We start from the raw sequence: 17,615 nt of genomic DNA, 5'->3' as shown, positions 1-17,615 counted from the left end.
AGTGCCATAGCGTAGGAGACGAATATTTGATGCACACTGTCATCTAAGCACAAGACCTTATTAAGGGTTCTTGGATTAATGACATCCAAACCAGGAGTCGTCGGTCGCGAGCTCTGTGGAGAACGTGATGCAGAAAGACAGGAACTAACTGAACTAGATCTACTGGTTTCAGTTAACTTATCGATCAAACTTGAATAATAATATTACTCTGGGTGTTCCTCAGCGGAGGAACGCAATATGGGAACGGGCATGGAAGTGATATTTGATAAATGATACTTATGTTTATGACGTGGAGACGGATAGCGGTAAAAGCGAGGTCTTTTGGAGCGTCCCTCCTCCGGATTTGCTAATGATTTTTTCGCTTCTGCCTTAGAAGTATACTTTCCCTTCCTCTGGCGCTTCGGACTAAGCTATATTGCCTTATTTCGCCTGTGGATATCATACGAATAGTGTCGGAGGCCACGTTCTTAGTCGAAAGTTTAGCTACATCCGCATATTGACTTTGCTCCAATGTTCGGATCTCTATTCATATGTTGCTCTTTAATGTGTTGCCTACACTACCGGCTGGTACGCGCCATGAAGGAATGGAGGACTTATCCAATTAAACTAACCTATGGTGACTGACAGTTCCTTATATGGACACCTTAGGGACCATGTATGATGTGACAGGTAGGGGGAAACATAAAGGTCACCCCACTAGAACATAAAGCTTTCAAAATGTCTATATTAAGTCTAGATAGATAAAGTGACTGATTAATACTCAATACCCTACCCAATCAGTTAGGGCTTAGCCTAACCTTGGTGTGGGGAACCCGTGCCATACAACTGATGTCATACAGCACCTTGCGCATTCCGCTTCTCATGCGATGGACCCGAGTCCTTCTGTAATCCCCATTCACCCTCCCCGATTCGTTTCCCATAAAACTTGACCAACAGACCCACCGTAACCGGACCGATAATCGTGTTCAACAAGATTGCCCAAACACCAGTGATGAATCCTTCCTCACTCACGTACTCCGTGGAGTTGTAACCAATTTCAATAATCAGAAGACCAATCTCGCCACGCGCAACCATTGCAGAACCAAGTAACAAGGCCGATAGCATTGTTGCGTTGTCCTTGGGAGTCTCCGCTGGTACATTCGGAGCAGAAGGAGACTCGTTAGATGCTTTGTCGTCTTTTGATTTGGTCCCTGGCAGATATTTCCAGATCGGGATCCATATCCCCACGACAAACTATACCAGTTAGTACTGCTATCTAATCAATATGTCCAAGAAACTTACCTTTGCAACAACCATCAGAAGCGTGTATAATATACCCCGCCAAATACGCTTCCCCGTCCACAGCTGCACAAACGGAATAGCGAATCCAATACTCGCAAAGAAAAGAGGCTCCATCAGATACGCCTGCACACCGAGGAGATAGCACTCGAAAGTATGAACAAAGGTGGGACTTTTATCCTCATTCTGCTCGCCTTCTTCACGACTCATAACCACAAATGGGCCATCGGGACGCTTGCTCGGTAGGTAAGAGAGAAATGTTCCGGCGAGGAATGCGCCAAAGAGAACCGATGTTCCCGTGTAAGCCGCAATGGAGATAAATGCACATAAGACGAGTGTCATTAATATGATGTTGGAGATGTGGTCGTAGCGGGCAAAGTGGTACTCGATGTATTTTCGGAATATCGGCGCAAAGAGAAATTTCGTTACGATAGGTGTGAGAATGGCCATTGCGACAGAGGCTACGATTGGGCGACCGATGATCCAGCCGAGGTTGGCGTCGCTGTTGGAGAGTTTTCCTAGATCAGAGATGATGCTGTTGATGTCGGGGTAAGTATGTATGGATTCTCCAGGTCTGGGTTACTGACCTAGAAAGCACGAGACCAACCACATCGTCAATAACTGCTGCGCTTACAAGAACTGAGCCCACGCGGGTTTGAGCTAGATCCACTGTTTTCGAAGCTGATGCTATTACCGCGAATGTAGTGCCTATCCAGGTTGTTAGAACTCTCGGGCAAGTTAGGGTTTGGCGCGAATGATTACCCAAAGAGGTAGCGGAAAGTGCCGCCCCAATGATGAACGTCTCGACCGCGCCTGATTGACGTTAGATCACTGTTCATAGAGCAATAGAAAGCTAGAAAATACCATATCCATATCCCAGGTATAGCAAAAGATAAGAAAGTCCGATAGGAAAACAAACTCCCGTGGCAGCGCCAATAGTGCTCACCACCAAATTCTCCTTCAAAAGATCGAGCCGGGCGCCAAGACCACCTGGAGATGATTGACGTCAGCACCACCGACACACGCCGCAGAACTTTCAAGTCACCGACCTTCAAAAATAATCAGGATCAAGCCAACATATCCCAGCGCCAGAAAAGTCTGTTGCCAGTTGGATTCAAGAATATTTGCTAGTGGTACACCATAAATGATGCCAACTGCAATCTGTCCAATAATTCCGGCGCGGAGAACTTTGGCGGAGACCCATTCTGCTAAGGACAGGAAGAAAAAGAATGAAATGATAATCAGGATTTCAACAACTGACTGGGTAAGCTTTGCGATCGTATGTAGTGCTAGGGATTAATTCCCAACAGTTGACACTTACTACCAGGCTCGTGGTACGGGAGGAAACCACCTGCCATCATGCGATGATGAGAGGATTAGGTCGGAGGAGCATGGAAGGACAAAAAACCTACAGCTGGAGAGGCGAAAGGGCCATCAAATAGTGAATTTCTCAACTACAGATGTTCCCAACTACAGTATTGGCATTAGCTAAGAATTCTCTTGAGTGTCAGTCAAGAAGGCGAAGATGATGATGGGTGGAGCAAGGCCAAGAGGCTTAAGTCTTGGGTTTTTCGTGAAGACCCTGAAAGAATGAATGTAACGGTCTGGACCCATGTGATACGCCCTCTATTCTGTGGGGGCTTGCTAGAATCAGTAAATGTGGAGCATATCCAGACATTGGCCGAGCTAATTTATAAGCTCAGGTGGCTGTGATGCTTGTCGTGCTTGGTCACCTTAAAGGAGTCGAGGGCCACAATACTAGGTTTGTGTTGGTGGTACAAGGGTGTGTTTCCTGGTAGAACATTGTTTATCCCTTCTAGCTTTTCGTGGTTCCTTTCTACACTGACGTACCCATGTCTATCTTTGCGGGAGAGAAGTCACTCGGCATATCCGCCCAAAAAGTCTGTGATCCACCTTTCGGCCGATCACTAAAGTCCGAGTCTCCACTGCTATATTGTACGTATACAGTAGTCCAAGCGAACTCATCAGTTCAGTCGTACCATCCCAGATGTGTGTTCAGCCTTATTACAATATCCTTGTACTCTCGACGCATCGAATCATACGCAACATGCTCAAATCCAGTCTTTTGACATACATGGGGTATAATATATTCCCATTTTCTTTATTGCAACCCCATCATGGCCTGAAGTTGATACTATGCAAGTATAGATTGCATGGCCTGAGCTGTGAATTGCAAGCCAGTGACCACAAACAATATTGGGCTGAAGACAGGAAATTGGACCCATTATACGGGCATTGCAGTCATGCATCGCTCAATAAGCAGGGAAATGCACTCTGTCCGCCCCCGGCAGAGCCCAGTATCATTCGGATCACAGGGCGCGCCTGACCACAATTATGGGATTCGGTCCAAGTGTTTGGATTGAATCCGGAAGGAGTTGTTTTGGAATTCGCGGTATATATCGGTTATACCACTGTTTCTTTGACATATGATGCATTTTTCATCCAGCCATAGCTGATACAAAATAATGAGCTGGAGTGAAGCACAACAACGAAGTAATCCCCATCCAACGGCCCTGATGATTGCCGAATGCTTTGTTGAATTTCGACAAAGGCCTTACATGTATTGTAGTCCATTATTCACTATGTGAATCCTCTTTCATGTTTAATTTGGCCTTGGCATATCAGTTTTGCTTTAGCCAGAACTTCCCGTCTTAAAATGCGCCACCTGAAAATCTCCTAACAATCTTCCGAGCTACAGCAGAATATAAATGTCAATCTGTCTGCCATGTGCGAGATTAATAGTAATTCTCACGCATTCTATCTAAGGGACCCAAGTCCTAGTGTCGAAAGGACAACATTCTACCATAATTACGATGGAGAGCACGTCTGCCAAAGACACAACATCCCTCTCCCCAATGGCGCAACCAGCAGCTGTGTCAAATAATTATTGGGCACAATTGCGCAAAAATCAACGTTTTCTCAAACGCTTGAAAATTGCGGTATTTGTTTTCCTAGCCCTGATTATTGTTGTAGGCGCAGTCCTCCTTATCCTATATTGCAAGAGCGTTATATTTGTTACTTCGTCTAAGGCAAAACCAAAAAGGCCTAAATAACTTTTAGCTCATACGCGGTCGTTGGAATGGCCTTTCTAAGTAGGAGGGGTATGCTATTATGGTTCCAGTCATTTTCGTTGAAAATATAGGGATTGAGCAGTTATACACTCACTATAACGCGGTGACGACATGGAGAATACCGTACCGCTCCATATATTTCATATGTCTTACCTCTTCGTGCAGGCATGCACTGAACATGGATATGGAAGCTTAAGAGCGTCGTGGCGCTTTTTTGATATTAATTTGCTATGCATGGTGACCTTTATGAGACCATAAGTTCGATTTGCCCCACGATGAGCAGGGTTTCCCTTTGACTTTATCCGATATTTTCTCTTCTTGCATCTTTCTTTCTCTTGTTGTGTTGTGATTGAGATTGTTTGAACTGCGAAGAAGTTAAATGCGTTGTTCATGGGTTCTACCAGAATGAGTGTTATTACATGACGCGAAGCCTTAGCAAAGAAGAGATCGGTGTTTGTGACTTGTGAAGCAGAAGGTACTTTTGTCGACCTTGACGTTGGATCCTTCTTTTTGTAATAGATCTTCCATACTCAGAAGTAGATATCAAGGGATCACCCAAGTCGCAGGTTTAAAGTAGATAGAGACGAGTGTTATAACCACTCGCCCACTGATATAAGACTCTGTTAAACACATTATGCTTTTTGGTCTCCTAAATTCTTTCCAAAGAAAAGCCTAATGAATTAGTCATTAATATGCAGGGACTTTCCTCATAACAAGTAACATATCTATTCCAGTGCCTTGTATATACCTGATAGATGGTACGCGACAAGACCATGCCTTGAAATGCACCTGACATTATCTCAAAATTCAGCCTTTCAGAAGAATCAGGCCACCAATAACGACATTGTCCAAATCTTTAGATTTTATCCAGTCCAGGTGCGTATCGCCAACTCCGCCCGGTTTTGGTGAAGTTTATCCTAGCATAGCGATATGATGTCAAAACTCGACGGCTTCGGGAAAAGGACCTTGCCCGGACAAGATACATATACCGATAGTTCGCTTTTAAACTGTCAAAAAAGGACCCGATTACCAGATTACCCCCTTAAAGAGACATCCTCACGCCTTCTCTGATCCGGTAAATAGGAATTGGTCATCAAACGACATGTCCCCCATCCAGTTTCACTCATCTCGAGATGTTCAGCTCCTTGATGATCTAGCACCTTATGACGATTGCACGAATAAGCGAGACCCTGACCTAACCCCGACCCCTAATTGGCCTCGCAACAATTACTTCCAACAAGGGAAGCCAGAGACCAAAACAAGCAAGGGAGGATTACTTCTTTCCGGGACAGAAGAACAAAATGATCCCCACGGAATCTATTTCCTGGAATTAGCCCAGAGTTTGAAGATCACTAACGGGGACTTTTTTGGGCAGAATGGACGGATTCTCCGCACCACGGATGGTGGCAAGAGTATCACTGCAGTCGTATCGGGTCTTAAGGCTCCTGATGGTATTGAAATATCGCGGTCCGCCGGTCGCATATTTTGGACTAACATGGGACTCGATACATCTGTTCAAGATGGGTCGGTGATGTCTGCAAATCTTAAAGGGAGCGATATAAAAACCATCATTCCCGAGGGTTCCGTCTACACGCCCAAGCAACTAACTCTCGACGATCAGAACCAGAAGCTTTACTTTTGCGATCGTGAGGGTATGAGTGTTCGCCGCTGTGATTTCGACGGTCAGAACCACGAGATTCTGGTCCTACGCGGAGATTGCGAAACAAGCGACAAAAAAGATCAAACACGGTGGTGCGTGGGTTTAGCTGTTGATGTCAAGAAAAGGAAATTCTATTGGACACAGAAAGGGCCGAACAGAGGAAACAAAGGAAGAATTTTCCGTGCGAACATCGATATGCCTTTTGGGGAAAATGCCCTTGATCGGTCAGATATCGAGACATTGTTTCTGGGACTGCCCGAGCCTATTGACCTGGACTTTGTGTCTGAGACGCAGACGCTTTACTGGACCGATCGTGGCGCGCATCCGTCTGGTAATACACTGAGTAAGGCATATGTTGGTGAAAAGGGTCCTCGGGTGCAGATTTTGGCAAGGCAATTTCATGAAGCTATTGGATTGAAAGTGGATTCAATCAACCAGCAAGTCTATGTCACCGACTTAGGCGGTAGTCTGTATCGGGTCAGTATGAATGGGGGTGGAAAGGAAGTTATACATCGTGGTGATGGTTTTTACACTGGCATCACTCTGGCCTAAGGTTTCTAGCTTAATAAAATTACAGTTCCAGGAATCGTATCCGGTAACATCTGTGTTGGATATGCGGCTTGAATATAATGAGCGTTGTGCTTCGGCATCTCATCCGCGGATACCGCTAACCTAAAAGGGCATCCCCGGGTCAAATCCCGCGGGACTCGTAGAGCAAATCCTCGGTATGCCGGCCATTTCCCTCGGACGCGCGGTACTGCTCCGTGGACCTTGTATATGCCTCAATTTGTTTGAGGATTTTCCCTGTATTGAATGATTAACAATTAGGAAAATAGAGATCATAGGGTAATGTGCTTTTCGGAGTCGGGTTGCCGAATTTCAAGGCTTCGGCATTCAAGATATATAAAGCTACTACCTCCCACGCATGATAACCCACTAACATCTGAATTTACACAATAACGTTTACATCACTCATCATCATATCTTATACTTAGTTATAAATTACTTCCGAGATGTCGACAATAACGAAGGATATTAAAACCGTTGCTGTAATCGGCACTGGCGTTATAGGAGCTAGTTGGACAGCTTTATTCCTGGCCCGAGGGCTTAAAGTCTTGGTGACGGATCCTGCTCCGGACGCAGAGAAAAACCTCGAGATATATTTGAAGGCACAATGGCCGACACTCACTCAAATAGGCCTCAGCGAAGAGGCTTCTATAAAAAATTACACATTTGTGGATTCACTGGATAATTATTTCGGCGAAATTGACTTCATACAAGAGGTACGGTCGCCGTTCACAAATACTGCCCATCCCCCAACTCACCATAATCAAGAACGGCCCCGAACGGCTAGAATTCAAACGGAACCTCTTCGCCTACCTTGACGAAAAAGCACGCCCGGAGGTAATAATCGCATCTTCGTCGTCCGGAATCCCATCGTCCGAATATGTGTCGGTGTGCCGCCACCACCCTGAACGGGTTCTGGTCGGGCACCCTTTCAACCCACCACATTTGATTCCTCTAGTGGAGGTCGTGCCACATACAGCGACAGATCGGGTGACTGTTGTCCCTCGAGCTATGGAATTCTACAAAAGCCTTGGCAAGAAGCCAGTTCTTATCCAAAAGGAGATCCCCGGATTCATTGCCAACAGGCTCCAAGCTGCTCTTTTGATGGAAGCATATAGTTTGGTGAGCAGAGGGGTTATCTCTGCGGCAGATTTAGGTAGGATCCTATACTCCCTCCTGGCTTTATTCAACTGAGTCTGGTCGGTATAACGATATCGCTAACGAATTTGTAAAAGATGCGACTGTGACGTCTTCATTGGGTCTACGGTGGGCGCTCAATGGACCTTTCGCCCTGAATGCTATGGCAGGAGGCGGGAGCTTTCAGCATTTCTTGGAGCATCTTGGTCCCGCTGCTAAATCGTGGCATGATGACATGCATAAACATACGCTCGGAATGACGGCTGAAGATATTAAGGAATTAAGTAGAACGGTTGAACCTATGGTGCAGGCAACTGATCTTGATAATTTACAGAAGGAGAGGGATCAGGTACTCTTGAAACTTATGGATATGAAGTCCAACTCACCTCTTTTAGAATAAAGCTGAGCAGGACAGACAGATGGATTGGTGGAAGATTAACATATGTATATCATAAAGCTTAACTTGAAAGGTGAACATCCTCACTTTGTACGGTTGCAATCTATTACAAGGTGTGATTGTGTTATGTAGGTGTCAACGGGAAAAGATTTAGAACGAATTCATTCATCGGACTCTGCATCCACATGACATATCTCTGTATTTCTTGCTTGCTAGATTCAAGGGATATACTAGGTGCCTGAGAAAACCTTACACTTGAAGGACGGAGCCGAACGGAGTTGATTTAGACGATCCTGATAGAATGCTCCCAGATACGAAGCTGCATAGAGCACAACCACCACCTAAGATAGGATAGCAAATTCCTAACCCCTCGCTGTCGCTTGGCTAGTTCTACGTGTTGGTGGAGACATTGTCCAACATTCCACAATGCCAATTGAAACTGGGAACCGGCGTTTGTGAAGCAAGGGATGCACCGGGACTTAACTTGCCGATATCCACACCACATGAACACCAGGACCTCACCGAGTATAGCTATAGATAATTGTATATTCAATCAAGACTATGAATGAGAACATGGCAAGAAGGAAAAACGGGTTCGGATAAATTAATTGGACTACACCTTATGTAGCAGTTGTACGTGGTGTATGATAAAGATAGGTAGTGGTGGAACACGCTCTGTAAACACTCGGCTCGTATTTATAGGATTGCTGTATCGATTGTATTATGTTTAACATTGTCAAACACCTGGTAGTACAAGAAAGGTTATCTGATTTGCATTAGATAGGCGAAATGATGTTTTAATGAATGTTTTGACCAGAATGTGGACGGCAGGGACGAGGTTCCGCTGGAATGCAGCATAGCTGAAGCCACAAAACATGGCAACATGGCAACAATGGAATTTTGTTTACAATGTGACTTGAAAATACCGAGCATAAATTAGCCTTCATACCCATATTTTGTCTCACTATTGTTTTGTTTCATTCATCACAGGCCGAAAAATTGTCTATACCCTCAAGATGAAATCCTACAACCTCCTCAGCTGTTTAGCTATCCTCGGACCTGCGGCCTTGACGGTTGCACAAACCCTCAACATCGTTGCACATCAAGATGATGATCTACTTTTCATGTCCCCAGACGTTCTCAACGACGTACGGTCAGGTCGTGCCGTCCGCACTGTCTTCCTCACAGCGGGCGACGCAGGCCAGGGCGAGGACTACTGGACAAGCCGTCAAGCCGGCTCCCTGGCGACTTATGCACTGATAGCAGGTGTTGCCAATGAATGGAACGAAGGCGACGCAGGCATCGAGGGATTCGACATCCCAGTATACGAACTGGCAGCTCAACCACAAATTGAACTTGCTTTCATGCATATCCCTGACGGCAACGGAGACGGCTCCGGTTTCGCTTCCACAGGAAGTGTTAGTCTTCAGAAGCTCTGGGAGGGAACTATCGACCAGATCGGCACGGTCGATGCCTCCGGCACCACCTATACAAGGCAGCAACTGCTTGACGTCCTTTCTGATATTATTGAGAATTTCAGCCCCGACCGTATCAACACTCTGGACTATGTCAACGATCTCGGTGACGGCGACCATAGCGATCACCACACTACTGGGTTCTTTGCCGATCACGCATCGCAGGCTGCAGATAATGATGCGGACTTCTTCGGCTACATGGGTTATCCTGTCTCCTCTCTGCCCGCTAACCTCAATGCCGACCAAATTGCGGACAAGAAGAACATCTTTTATTTCTATGCCGGCTATGATTCTGGTACTTGTAATAGCGATGCTGCTTGCGCTGGCAGACCGGAGCTTGCTTGGCTGGAGCGGCAGTATCAGGTATGATTCGAGATCTAATGACGGGAATGCGAGACGGGAATTTGAACTGAGAGCTACCAAGCTCTCTTTGATGTATCGCGGACACACCTTTCCTTTCTTCGTCCATAGTGGACACTTATGATTGTTGAAGCATAACATTGTATGTAGCGAATTTAATGACACTAAAATCAGTGGGCCCAACAGTCTGCTCTCACTTATAATCCAATCAAGAATACCTCTCTTACATATTTTTCACCCGTGAACAAGGCTCTAAAGTACAGGATGGGTGATTCTGATAGGTATGCAGTTTCAACGGTTTATCCCCATGGGTCCCTATCTCCAGCGAAGAGTGACTCCTTAGGTCCAAATCAACTTCCGACTGTTAATGAGGAGTGTGGTTTGAGACACGAGAGACTTAGCAAACTAGTTGACAAAGATAAGAGAAGACAAGAGGAGCTATTCTATTAAAGTTACAGATACCCAGAAATCAGGCCAAACTCAGCACCTTTTATGTATGATACAAGCACTAGTCCATAAGCACAACACAGGCAAAACAATCCCACAAGTGCGGGGAGAAATTACAATACCCAAAGCGAAACCCAATAACAACCAAGCTCACCACCCCCGAAAACCAAACACAAGTCCACTCACCAACGAATGATGTTCCTATCGACAACAGGCGAGGTCACCACACGACGTGCCACAATGAAGTTGACATTTTGTGACCAAGCCCCCTGGACTTGACTTTCTTCCTCCCTCCTGCTCAGACTGACCGATTGTCACTCGAACTGTGCCACCTTCCAACGGCGCTTGGGTAGAATCTTGTCCGGTTGATACTAATTCCGGTTGGAGTGTAGCGGAGTGAATTCCATATGCATGGAAACACTCGTTTATCGTTTGTGCGATCCTACCAAAGTCAAGGTTTTTATCATCCGATAACACAATATGTGCTGATGCCAATGCCTTGGATTGATTCAACCGCCAAATATGCAGCTCATGGATGGCGAGGACGCCAGGAATCTATTACATCGATCAATACATGGCCTTGGAGCAGGGAGAAGAATAGGGATGCATCGCGTGCCTGTTCAATGTCATGCGTCACATCGTCAACTTCGAGGCTGTCGGGGGCACTTTGAAGTAGAATGACGCCGGCCCGTTTTACTGTTCCAAGGTCAGTTACGTGCACTTCGTGATGTCCGTGTGTAGACTATATGGAATGCTTACTCAGGGGGATAGATGATGCGAAAATCATAATAGCAATTCCCATACTGACGGCTGGATCGGCGTAGAATCTTCCACTGTAGTGGGTGAGCCAGATTACTAGGGCTGCGATGATGACGCCTAGATTGTTACCAGCGTCGCCCATTACGTGTATTAGCACGCCCATCATGGCAAGGTCGCGATGAGAGCCCTTGGAGTTGACCGAGAGATTCACATGATGCTTGTGGGAGAGATGCTACAAAAGTCAGCATCTTCATGATGAGACGACAGCAGGACTGGGTACTAGTTTGATATATACCTTTTCATTCGCCAGAGCAATGGAAGCAGAATGATCACTACCATGCTCAGCATGATGATGGTCATGGCTGTGGCTGTGATCGTGGCTGTCTTCGTGATTGTCTCCATGGCCATGATCATGGCCGTGAGCGTGGTCATGATCTGAAGCAGTATCGTAGTCAATTATATCATAGTTCTTGTACTGAGGGTCGGGAAAGAAACTCACCATGCAGGAATAGAACGCTGATTATATTCAAACCGAAGCCAACGCAGCCCAAAATCAAAACTAATTTTGGTTGCTCAATACCTGTAGAACCAATACTGTTAGAGCGGACCTACAAAAGCAATTGTAACGTAGGGGCCCACGAACGCTCCAGTGAGATAAACCGTTCAATTGATTGTAGAAAGACACTAATGCCCAGACCAAAAAGTAAGACGCCGTTGAAGAAGGCACCTAGCAACTGGGCCCGTTGCCATCCGTATGTGAACGATTTTGGAGGGTTGTGTTTTTCGGCAACCTAATCCAGATTAATATAGTCATCATCCAGAGTGGAGTCGGTTCAGGACGCATACAATTGCAGCAATAAGGGCAATGATAAATCCAACTAGGTCATTTAGCTAGGTCGCTTCAGTTAGTATCAGTGTGGGAACATAATCGGTTACGACAACATACGTAGTGGAAAGCGTCCGCCACTAGGGCCAACGAATGTGTGTAGAAGCCGACTGGTGATGATCACGTTAACTTCATCAGTCAAAGGCCGGTTGAACCAGGGAGGAGGTTTTGTCTCAATCTTACCAGATATCTCGGCGATAAAAAAGCACATTGAGATGCCAATCACAGCGCTAAGGCGCTGGATTCGAGTAGGTTTGAACGCCATGCCTGAAGCAGCTCCACTCTGCTCTTCAGAGTTCCGCTTTAATTTATTTACAAAGAAATTAGTACAGTTTTTATGTCTGGCAAAAATATACTATATATGCAAGATATGGTCTGCGCTAGCCTCGAGATCTGAACGCTTGGTGGCGAGCCGGTATTTACGGCATAAATTCCCGGGGATGGCTTTTACCCGATTGGGAATGTATTATCCCCGACCTCCGATGCGACCTTTGGATTTGCAACCCTAAGAATGGGGGTTTCAATCAGACCCCAGCAACTTTTTAATCATGAATATAGGCAGGACCCCCTTGACAGGAGGTCTCTGCTCATGGTTAATCAAGTTTTCTAGCATCGCTTTTTGCAAGCACAATCCTATCTTGCATACGTGATAGTGGTAGCCCGGCCAGGGCTTTGTGATATAATGTGAGATGGGTCAGTTAAGAACGATACATATGACTGGCAGCGCATTACATACTATTCCTACCAGTAATCCAACTATGCTGTGCTTCTAAAAAATGACATCAGCAAGATAATTTAAGTCCTCGTTGTCAGCACGACGCGTGCGCAATGAGTGCCAGCTGCATGATATTATGTGCCGATGAGTTCATGTATTGACCACAACCGATGATCCTATGTAATCAGTAGATCAAGCCTATCTGTTTTTAATGTATTTCTGCAGATTCATTATGTGGCCTTGAACCCCAAGTAGAAGACCGTATGTGCACAGCGTTATCTGCAGAGAATTGCGAATGCTACAAATCTGTCTCCAAGCGAGGTGTTCTATTATGTGCAGCCAGGTTATGAAAAGATTAGCGACTCAATATTGATAATCATCGCTGGTATGGATTGAAATGCTCCCACTACTCTGCGTGCCGCTTTGTCTGTGTATATCTATACGTGTCCCCTGCATTCTAAGATTGCGAGAGGTTGAAGACGAGTCTAAGAGCTACTAAAGTATGGATGGATACTGAGAACAGTTACTGGTGGCATGTTTTCTCGATGACAGAATATTCAGATTCTATTGGCACACGATCTAAAAGAAGAAAATGGAATACAAATCACTGAAAAGCAATACCAGAAATCTGACTACAGTCTATTTGCAACATGAGGTCTGCACGCAAACATCGGGACAGTCGGACGTATTGAGCCGGCAGAAACAGGACGACTTCACGGGAACATCAGCGACAGCAAGTGCAACTTTCACCAGAGGTTCCAACAGCTTGGCTTCATCGTCCCGACCGAGGCGGACTAAACATTCATAATATCCCTGAAGAGCCCACACATTATTCGGATGGTGATGTGCACGCCCCAAAGTGGAGTTGAGGCCGAGATCAGCCTTGTAAGCTTCAGCGGCAGCTTCCACGTTGCCCTGCTCTAGCGATAGGGCTGCAAATGCATGACGCACTGGCTGCATCCAGCCCCAGGGCTCTGCATAATTCAGGCCGTCGTCTAGGTCGATGGCCCGTCGCATGGTTTCGAAGGCTTTGTCGTGTTCTCCCCGACGATACTCAATCTCACCATCTAGCATGGCAACGCCGACATTGAGGATATCGACAGAGCGGTTGGGGTGAGTCCGGCGGGTATTGGGAACCCGCTCAATCGCAGCGACATATAGCTTCCGTTCCTGCTCTGCTTCAGAGACACGGTTCGTGGCTGCATACGCGATACCCTTGGCATAATGAATAGTAGCGGTAGTCACGCAGTACAGCTCCCGATCCTCCGGAAGAGCCATGGAAATAATCTCACACCACATTCCGAAGCGCACCATAACGTGTAGGCGCACCGCAACGAACCCTTCTAACCAATCTGCCAGGTTTGGAGACTTGGACCGCAACACCTCAGCCGAAATTGTTCTTTCCATGCGAGCCGCAGTCTCCAGGGCGATCTGTTTCTTCCCGGCATGCATGGCCGCATAGATGAGCGAGTGGTAGTTGTGCAACCGATATAGACTGTAGAGGTTGTTGGGCCCCTCTACCGCCAAAAACCTTTCATCAGCCAGGGTGGCGTGGATGTTGGATGAAATCGCTCGCCGATAATCACCGACCAGGACGTCAAGGTGAGTCGGCATGTGGTAGGTATGGCCTGCATCTGGAACAAGATCGCGCAGATGCTCGGCTGCGGAAAGGCCACGCTCAGGGTTGGGGGACATCTCCGACAAATGGATGTACATGTGCAGAAGTCCCGGGTGTTTCATGGCATTTTCGAGCTCCAGCCCTGTTTCAAGAACATCCTTGCTCTCTAAGGTGAATGCTCCCTTGGTGGGCTGGCCCGTGACCACATCATAAAGCCTCCACGGCGTCAAAGTCATCATGGAATCTGCGTAGAGTGTGATAACATCCAGGTCGTCGCCAAAATCCCTGTACACGCCTTCCATTGCACGCATATATTGTCGACTGTGGCAAACAAGCTCAGGAAATGGTACAATCTCTTTGGTCTGAAAGCGAACTGCGATAGCATTGATCAGGGCCTGTTCTACCGGCGTTGCGGAGGCACTGAGAGATTTAGCAGTCTGGGCGGCCTCATAGGTTGCCGGTAGAGTGGCCGCGAGAGTGCCTTCATCAAATAGATCCCACGGGTGGTTGTAATTTGGGCCTAGAGCATATGCGATGCCCCAATAGGCCATGGCGCACTTAGGGTCATATGCGATGGCCTTTTGGAAGCATTTGACACCTTCCATATGATTGAACGCATAAACCCAAGTCAAGCCCCGGTTGAACCAGATCTGAGAGGCGGGGCTGGACGTGGTGATCTTGCGCCCGAATGCTCCCAGGTCGAAGGGATACTCCACGGACTCGGGAGAAGGTGACATTTTACCGTTGTTGATCTTATTTTTTTGCACAGTTAGGGCACAGAAATGAGAAGGTATTGGTGGTTAGTGGTCGTTTGTAGCACGTATGATGGAACAAAAAAATATGATGTAGAGAACGCTTTGTTCAGATTTCACTTGTCAGTTTCTTATACCACCTCTAGTCCAGTTCCATAAATCCGTAGTGGCTATCTGTCGACCCCTATCCCGACTCCAGACGATGTTGATCAGTCCCACTGTGGATTACCGCCGGAGAAAATAATTTCTCGATTAGGAAATGAGCAGCCCCAACGCTGCGGCGTACATTTTTCTCTACTAACAAGACTCTTGCTTCTCTTGCCACCTGCAACCACATAATATGACGTTAATTTGAAAGTCCGAAGCGGATACTTCGGTCTTCATGATGCTAGGAGATATCGGCTCAATTGAGGCCTAGCAACGTGTGGTCTGAAGATCTAAATGTATACTAATTGATGTAATGTCTAGTGGCCCACGGTAGGACATGTAGCGGGAGTAAACCTGCCGTAGACACAGATAAATACAAAGACGAAAAAAAAAAAAAAAAAAAAACATTAATTAGAAACCATATCTCTATATGTACATCTTTGCATCATAACAAATGTAACAAGTCCAAGCAGCCTAGTGACAGGGAACAGAAGAATGGGATTTGCTGTCTGTATGAGAATCAACCATTCTACGCCTCACTTCGAGAATTTGCTCCGTCGTCTGATTGAGGCTCCGAAACAATAAAAAACGATTGGGACGGGCACGAGTGCCACACACAGAAATCCCAGCAGAGAGGTAGCCCAGGGAACACCTATTTACAAGTGTTAAATATGTAGCATTATATAGACAGGCTTTATAACTCACCAAGTTTGGAATACATTCCGGCAGCAAACATTGTAAAGCCGGCGCCAACCCATGATCGAAGAAATACATTGGCCGCAACTGCACTGTTAGCGTTCGTTGTATAGACGTCGATAATATAGTTCAGCCCTTGTAGGAAGATTAAGAACAGTCCCATCCCAATAAGCACACCAGAAACAACCTGCGGGACCCAGGATATCTCGGGATTGCTCGTCCAGGCAAACCAAAAGAGGCCAACCGGTAGCAGGACAGCGCCCAGAAACATAAGAATCAATGCTTCCTCGGGCGCCACAGACCCGCCCTGAGCCAGTAATCTAGAGTACCGTGTTTTGAGATAGACAATAATGATCACGGTGCTCAGCACGACACCAATTAACAGGCTGGTGAACGGCAGGCCGGCGATGCCCAAGTTCCAATTCCGCTCGTCTCGAAATGAGATCGGGTAGGCTTCTAGGAAAAGATACAAAATTCCATAGATGATGGACATGTAGACAGTGACCAAAAGGAGAATGGGCTCCACCACCAGCATGACAAGAGGCCGGATGAGGTAAGTTCGACAAATCACTTTGAAGTCAACGAGGGCTTCTTCAGACTTGGCATGAAGGGCCCAATTGCATGTCTGACACCGTAACAACTTTGCTCGGCGCTCAAGGATGACGGGTCCATACGACTCTGGGACAAATAGGAGATATATCAACCACAGCACGAGAGCTGGAATGAGGGTCAGCCAGGACGTCCAACGCCAGCCGATCGAGTCAACTACAAAGCCGCCCACAATGGGCCCTGCAAAAGAACCGATAAAAGTGGCAGCAGCAAAGACTGAAACCCCTACGCCACGATCGATGAGAGGAAATATGTCGGTCAGAGCACCACCCACAATGGCTAGGCCGCTCGAGCCTCCAATCCCAACGAGGAACCGACAGATCATGATGGTCTGCAAGTTATTGGCGAGCGCGACAGGAATATTGAACAGTGCAAATATGATAAATCCTGCCAAGAGGGGGATCTTGCGACCGAATAACTCGGACATAGGGCCAAAGACTAAAGGTCCCATAGCAAGTCCCTTTGAGTGGTCAGCAGACAGGATCAAAGACACTCGAAGCTATTGAACCTACCAAGACAGTGAGCGCTGTTGCCAGTGACATAACGTGAGTGGGTACTTTGAACTCCTTTGCGGTAACTCCATTCGCGGTACTGAAGACAGAGCTAGCAAATGTGACAACCATCGCCATTAATCCGTATATTGCAGTGATGAACCACTTATGCGTGGGACTGAGATTTTGGGGATGTTGGGGATCATCCTGGCCAGTCCATTCCACAATACAGCCTTTCTCCTGATCACCACTAAGGACCACTAGGTTGGGCTCTTCACACGGGGGTGGGTTCCCTTCTCGAGCGTTCACCATGATAGTAAACGGGGTATTACACAGCTTTGTGGCTTGAAATGGAACAGAAATTAAGAAGAAGCTATTGCCTTATTGCTATCACGGCTATGGGGAATGATCGGCGATTATGGTGCCACCATTCCAAGACCCTAGATTATATAAAGGTAGGTAGCCCTGGATGGCTAGTCGGAATATCGGCTTAGATGACGACCTCTCCGGTATCTCCGTTCGGGGACGA

At 46.6% G+C, this 17,615-nt stretch overlaps 7 protein-coding genes across 7 annotated transcripts; 3 read left to right on the top strand and 4 right to left on the bottom strand.

The window, feature by feature from the left end:
* Window positions 1–710: 710 nt before the first annotated feature.
* BDV27DRAFT_122861 (cation:proton antiporter) lies at window positions 711–3,238 on the bottom strand. Its single transcript, XM_032065732.1, has 7 exons — window positions 2,600–3,238; window positions 2,328–2,534; window positions 2,143–2,268; window positions 2,041–2,091; window positions 1,866–1,986; window positions 1,282–1,813; window positions 711–1,233 (listed from the first exon to the last, which is right to left on the bottom strand). Exons 1-7 carry the CDS (start codon window positions 2,637–2,639, stop codon window positions 832–834), a joined length of 1,479 nt encoding a protein of 492 aa, XP_031931245.1. The 5' UTR covers window positions 2,640–3,238; the 3' UTR covers window positions 711–831.
* A 2,234-nt stretch (window positions 3,239–5,472) lies between these two features.
* BDV27DRAFT_168518 (uncharacterized protein) lies at window positions 5,473–6,582 on the top strand (the record flags this gene model as incomplete). The annotated part of the gene is made up of 1 exon (XM_032074794.1): window positions 5,473–6,582. One exon carries the CDS (start codon window positions 5,473–5,475, stop codon window positions 6,580–6,582), a length of 1,110 nt encoding a protein of 369 aa, XP_031931244.1.
* A 461-nt stretch (window positions 6,583–7,043) lies between these two features.
* On the top strand, window positions 7,044–8,147 carry BDV27DRAFT_168516 (uncharacterized protein; the record flags this gene model as incomplete). Its single annotated transcript, XM_032074793.1, has 3 exons — window positions 7,044–7,313; window positions 7,366–7,753; window positions 7,833–8,147. The coding sequence occupies 3 exons, from the start codon at window positions 7,044–7,046 to the stop codon at window positions 8,132–8,134; spliced, it is 960 nt and encodes a 319-aa protein (XP_031931243.1). The 3' UTR covers window positions 8,135–8,147.
* A 984-nt stretch (window positions 8,148–9,131) lies between these two features.
* BDV27DRAFT_122857 (PIG-L family deacetylase) lies at window positions 9,132–10,157 on the top strand. The gene has a single exon (XM_032065731.1). The coding sequence runs from the start codon at window positions 9,148–9,150 to the stop codon at window positions 9,973–9,975; it is 828 nt and encodes a 275-aa protein (XP_031931242.1). The 5' UTR covers window positions 9,132–9,147; the 3' UTR covers window positions 9,976–10,157.
* Window positions 10,158–10,614: 457 nt separating this feature from the next.
* On the bottom strand, window positions 10,615–12,323 carry BDV27DRAFT_142254 (cation diffusion facilitator family transporter; the record flags this gene model as incomplete). Its single annotated transcript, XM_032069928.1, has 9 exons — window positions 10,615–10,968; window positions 11,030–11,109; window positions 11,173–11,404; window positions 11,468–11,607; window positions 11,672–11,752; window positions 11,816–11,963; window positions 12,019–12,063; window positions 12,119–12,168; window positions 12,242–12,323. 9 exons carry the CDS (start codon window positions 12,321–12,323, stop codon window positions 10,615–10,617), a joined length of 1,212 nt encoding a protein of 403 aa, XP_031931241.1.
* Window positions 12,324–13,412: 1,089 nt separating this feature from the next.
* BDV27DRAFT_154324 (tetratricopeptide repeat protein) lies at window positions 13,413–15,128 on the bottom strand (the record flags this gene model as incomplete). Its single annotated transcript, XM_032071944.1, has 1 exon — window positions 13,413–15,128. The coding sequence occupies one exon, from the start codon at window positions 15,126–15,128 to the stop codon at window positions 13,413–13,415; it is 1,716 nt and encodes a 571-aa protein (XP_031931240.1).
* Window positions 15,129–15,826: 698 nt separating this feature from the next.
* On the bottom strand, window positions 15,827–17,398 carry BDV27DRAFT_168513 (MFS transporter; the record flags this gene model as incomplete). The annotated part of the gene is made up of 3 exons (XM_032074792.1): window positions 15,827–15,942; window positions 15,996–17,055; window positions 17,108–17,398. 3 exons carry the CDS (start codon window positions 17,396–17,398, stop codon window positions 15,827–15,829), a joined length of 1,467 nt encoding a protein of 488 aa, XP_031931239.1.
* Window positions 17,399–17,615: the final 217 nt, after the last annotated feature.

Source organism: Aspergillus caelatus, assembly GCF_009193585.1.
Source record: "Aspergillus caelatus strain CBS 763.97 unplaced genomic scaffold BDV27scaffold_26, whole genome shotgun sequence".
NCBI classification, from domain to species: domain Eukaryota; kingdom Fungi; phylum Ascomycota; class Eurotiomycetes; order Eurotiales; family Aspergillaceae; genus Aspergillus; species Aspergillus caelatus.
This window is presented reverse-complemented; position numbering and strand designations above follow the sequence as displayed.

Coding starts and splice junctions, on each gene's coding strand:
- BDV27DRAFT_122861 (XM_032065732.1), bottom strand. CDS start 2,639: ATGATGGCAGGTGGTTTCCTCCCGTACCACGAGCCTGGTA. Junction 2,535..2,599: donor CCCGTACCACGAGCCTGGTA/GTAAGTGTCAAC, acceptor TTACCCAGTCAG/TTGTTGAAATCCTGATTATC. Junction 1,987..2,040: donor ACTTTCCGCTACCTCTTTGG/GTAATCATTCGC, acceptor CAACCTGGATAG/GCACTACATTCGCGGTAATA.
- BDV27DRAFT_122857 (XM_032065731.1), top strand. CDS start 9,148: ATGAAATCCTACAACCTCCTCAGCTGTTTAGCTATCCTCGGACCTGCG.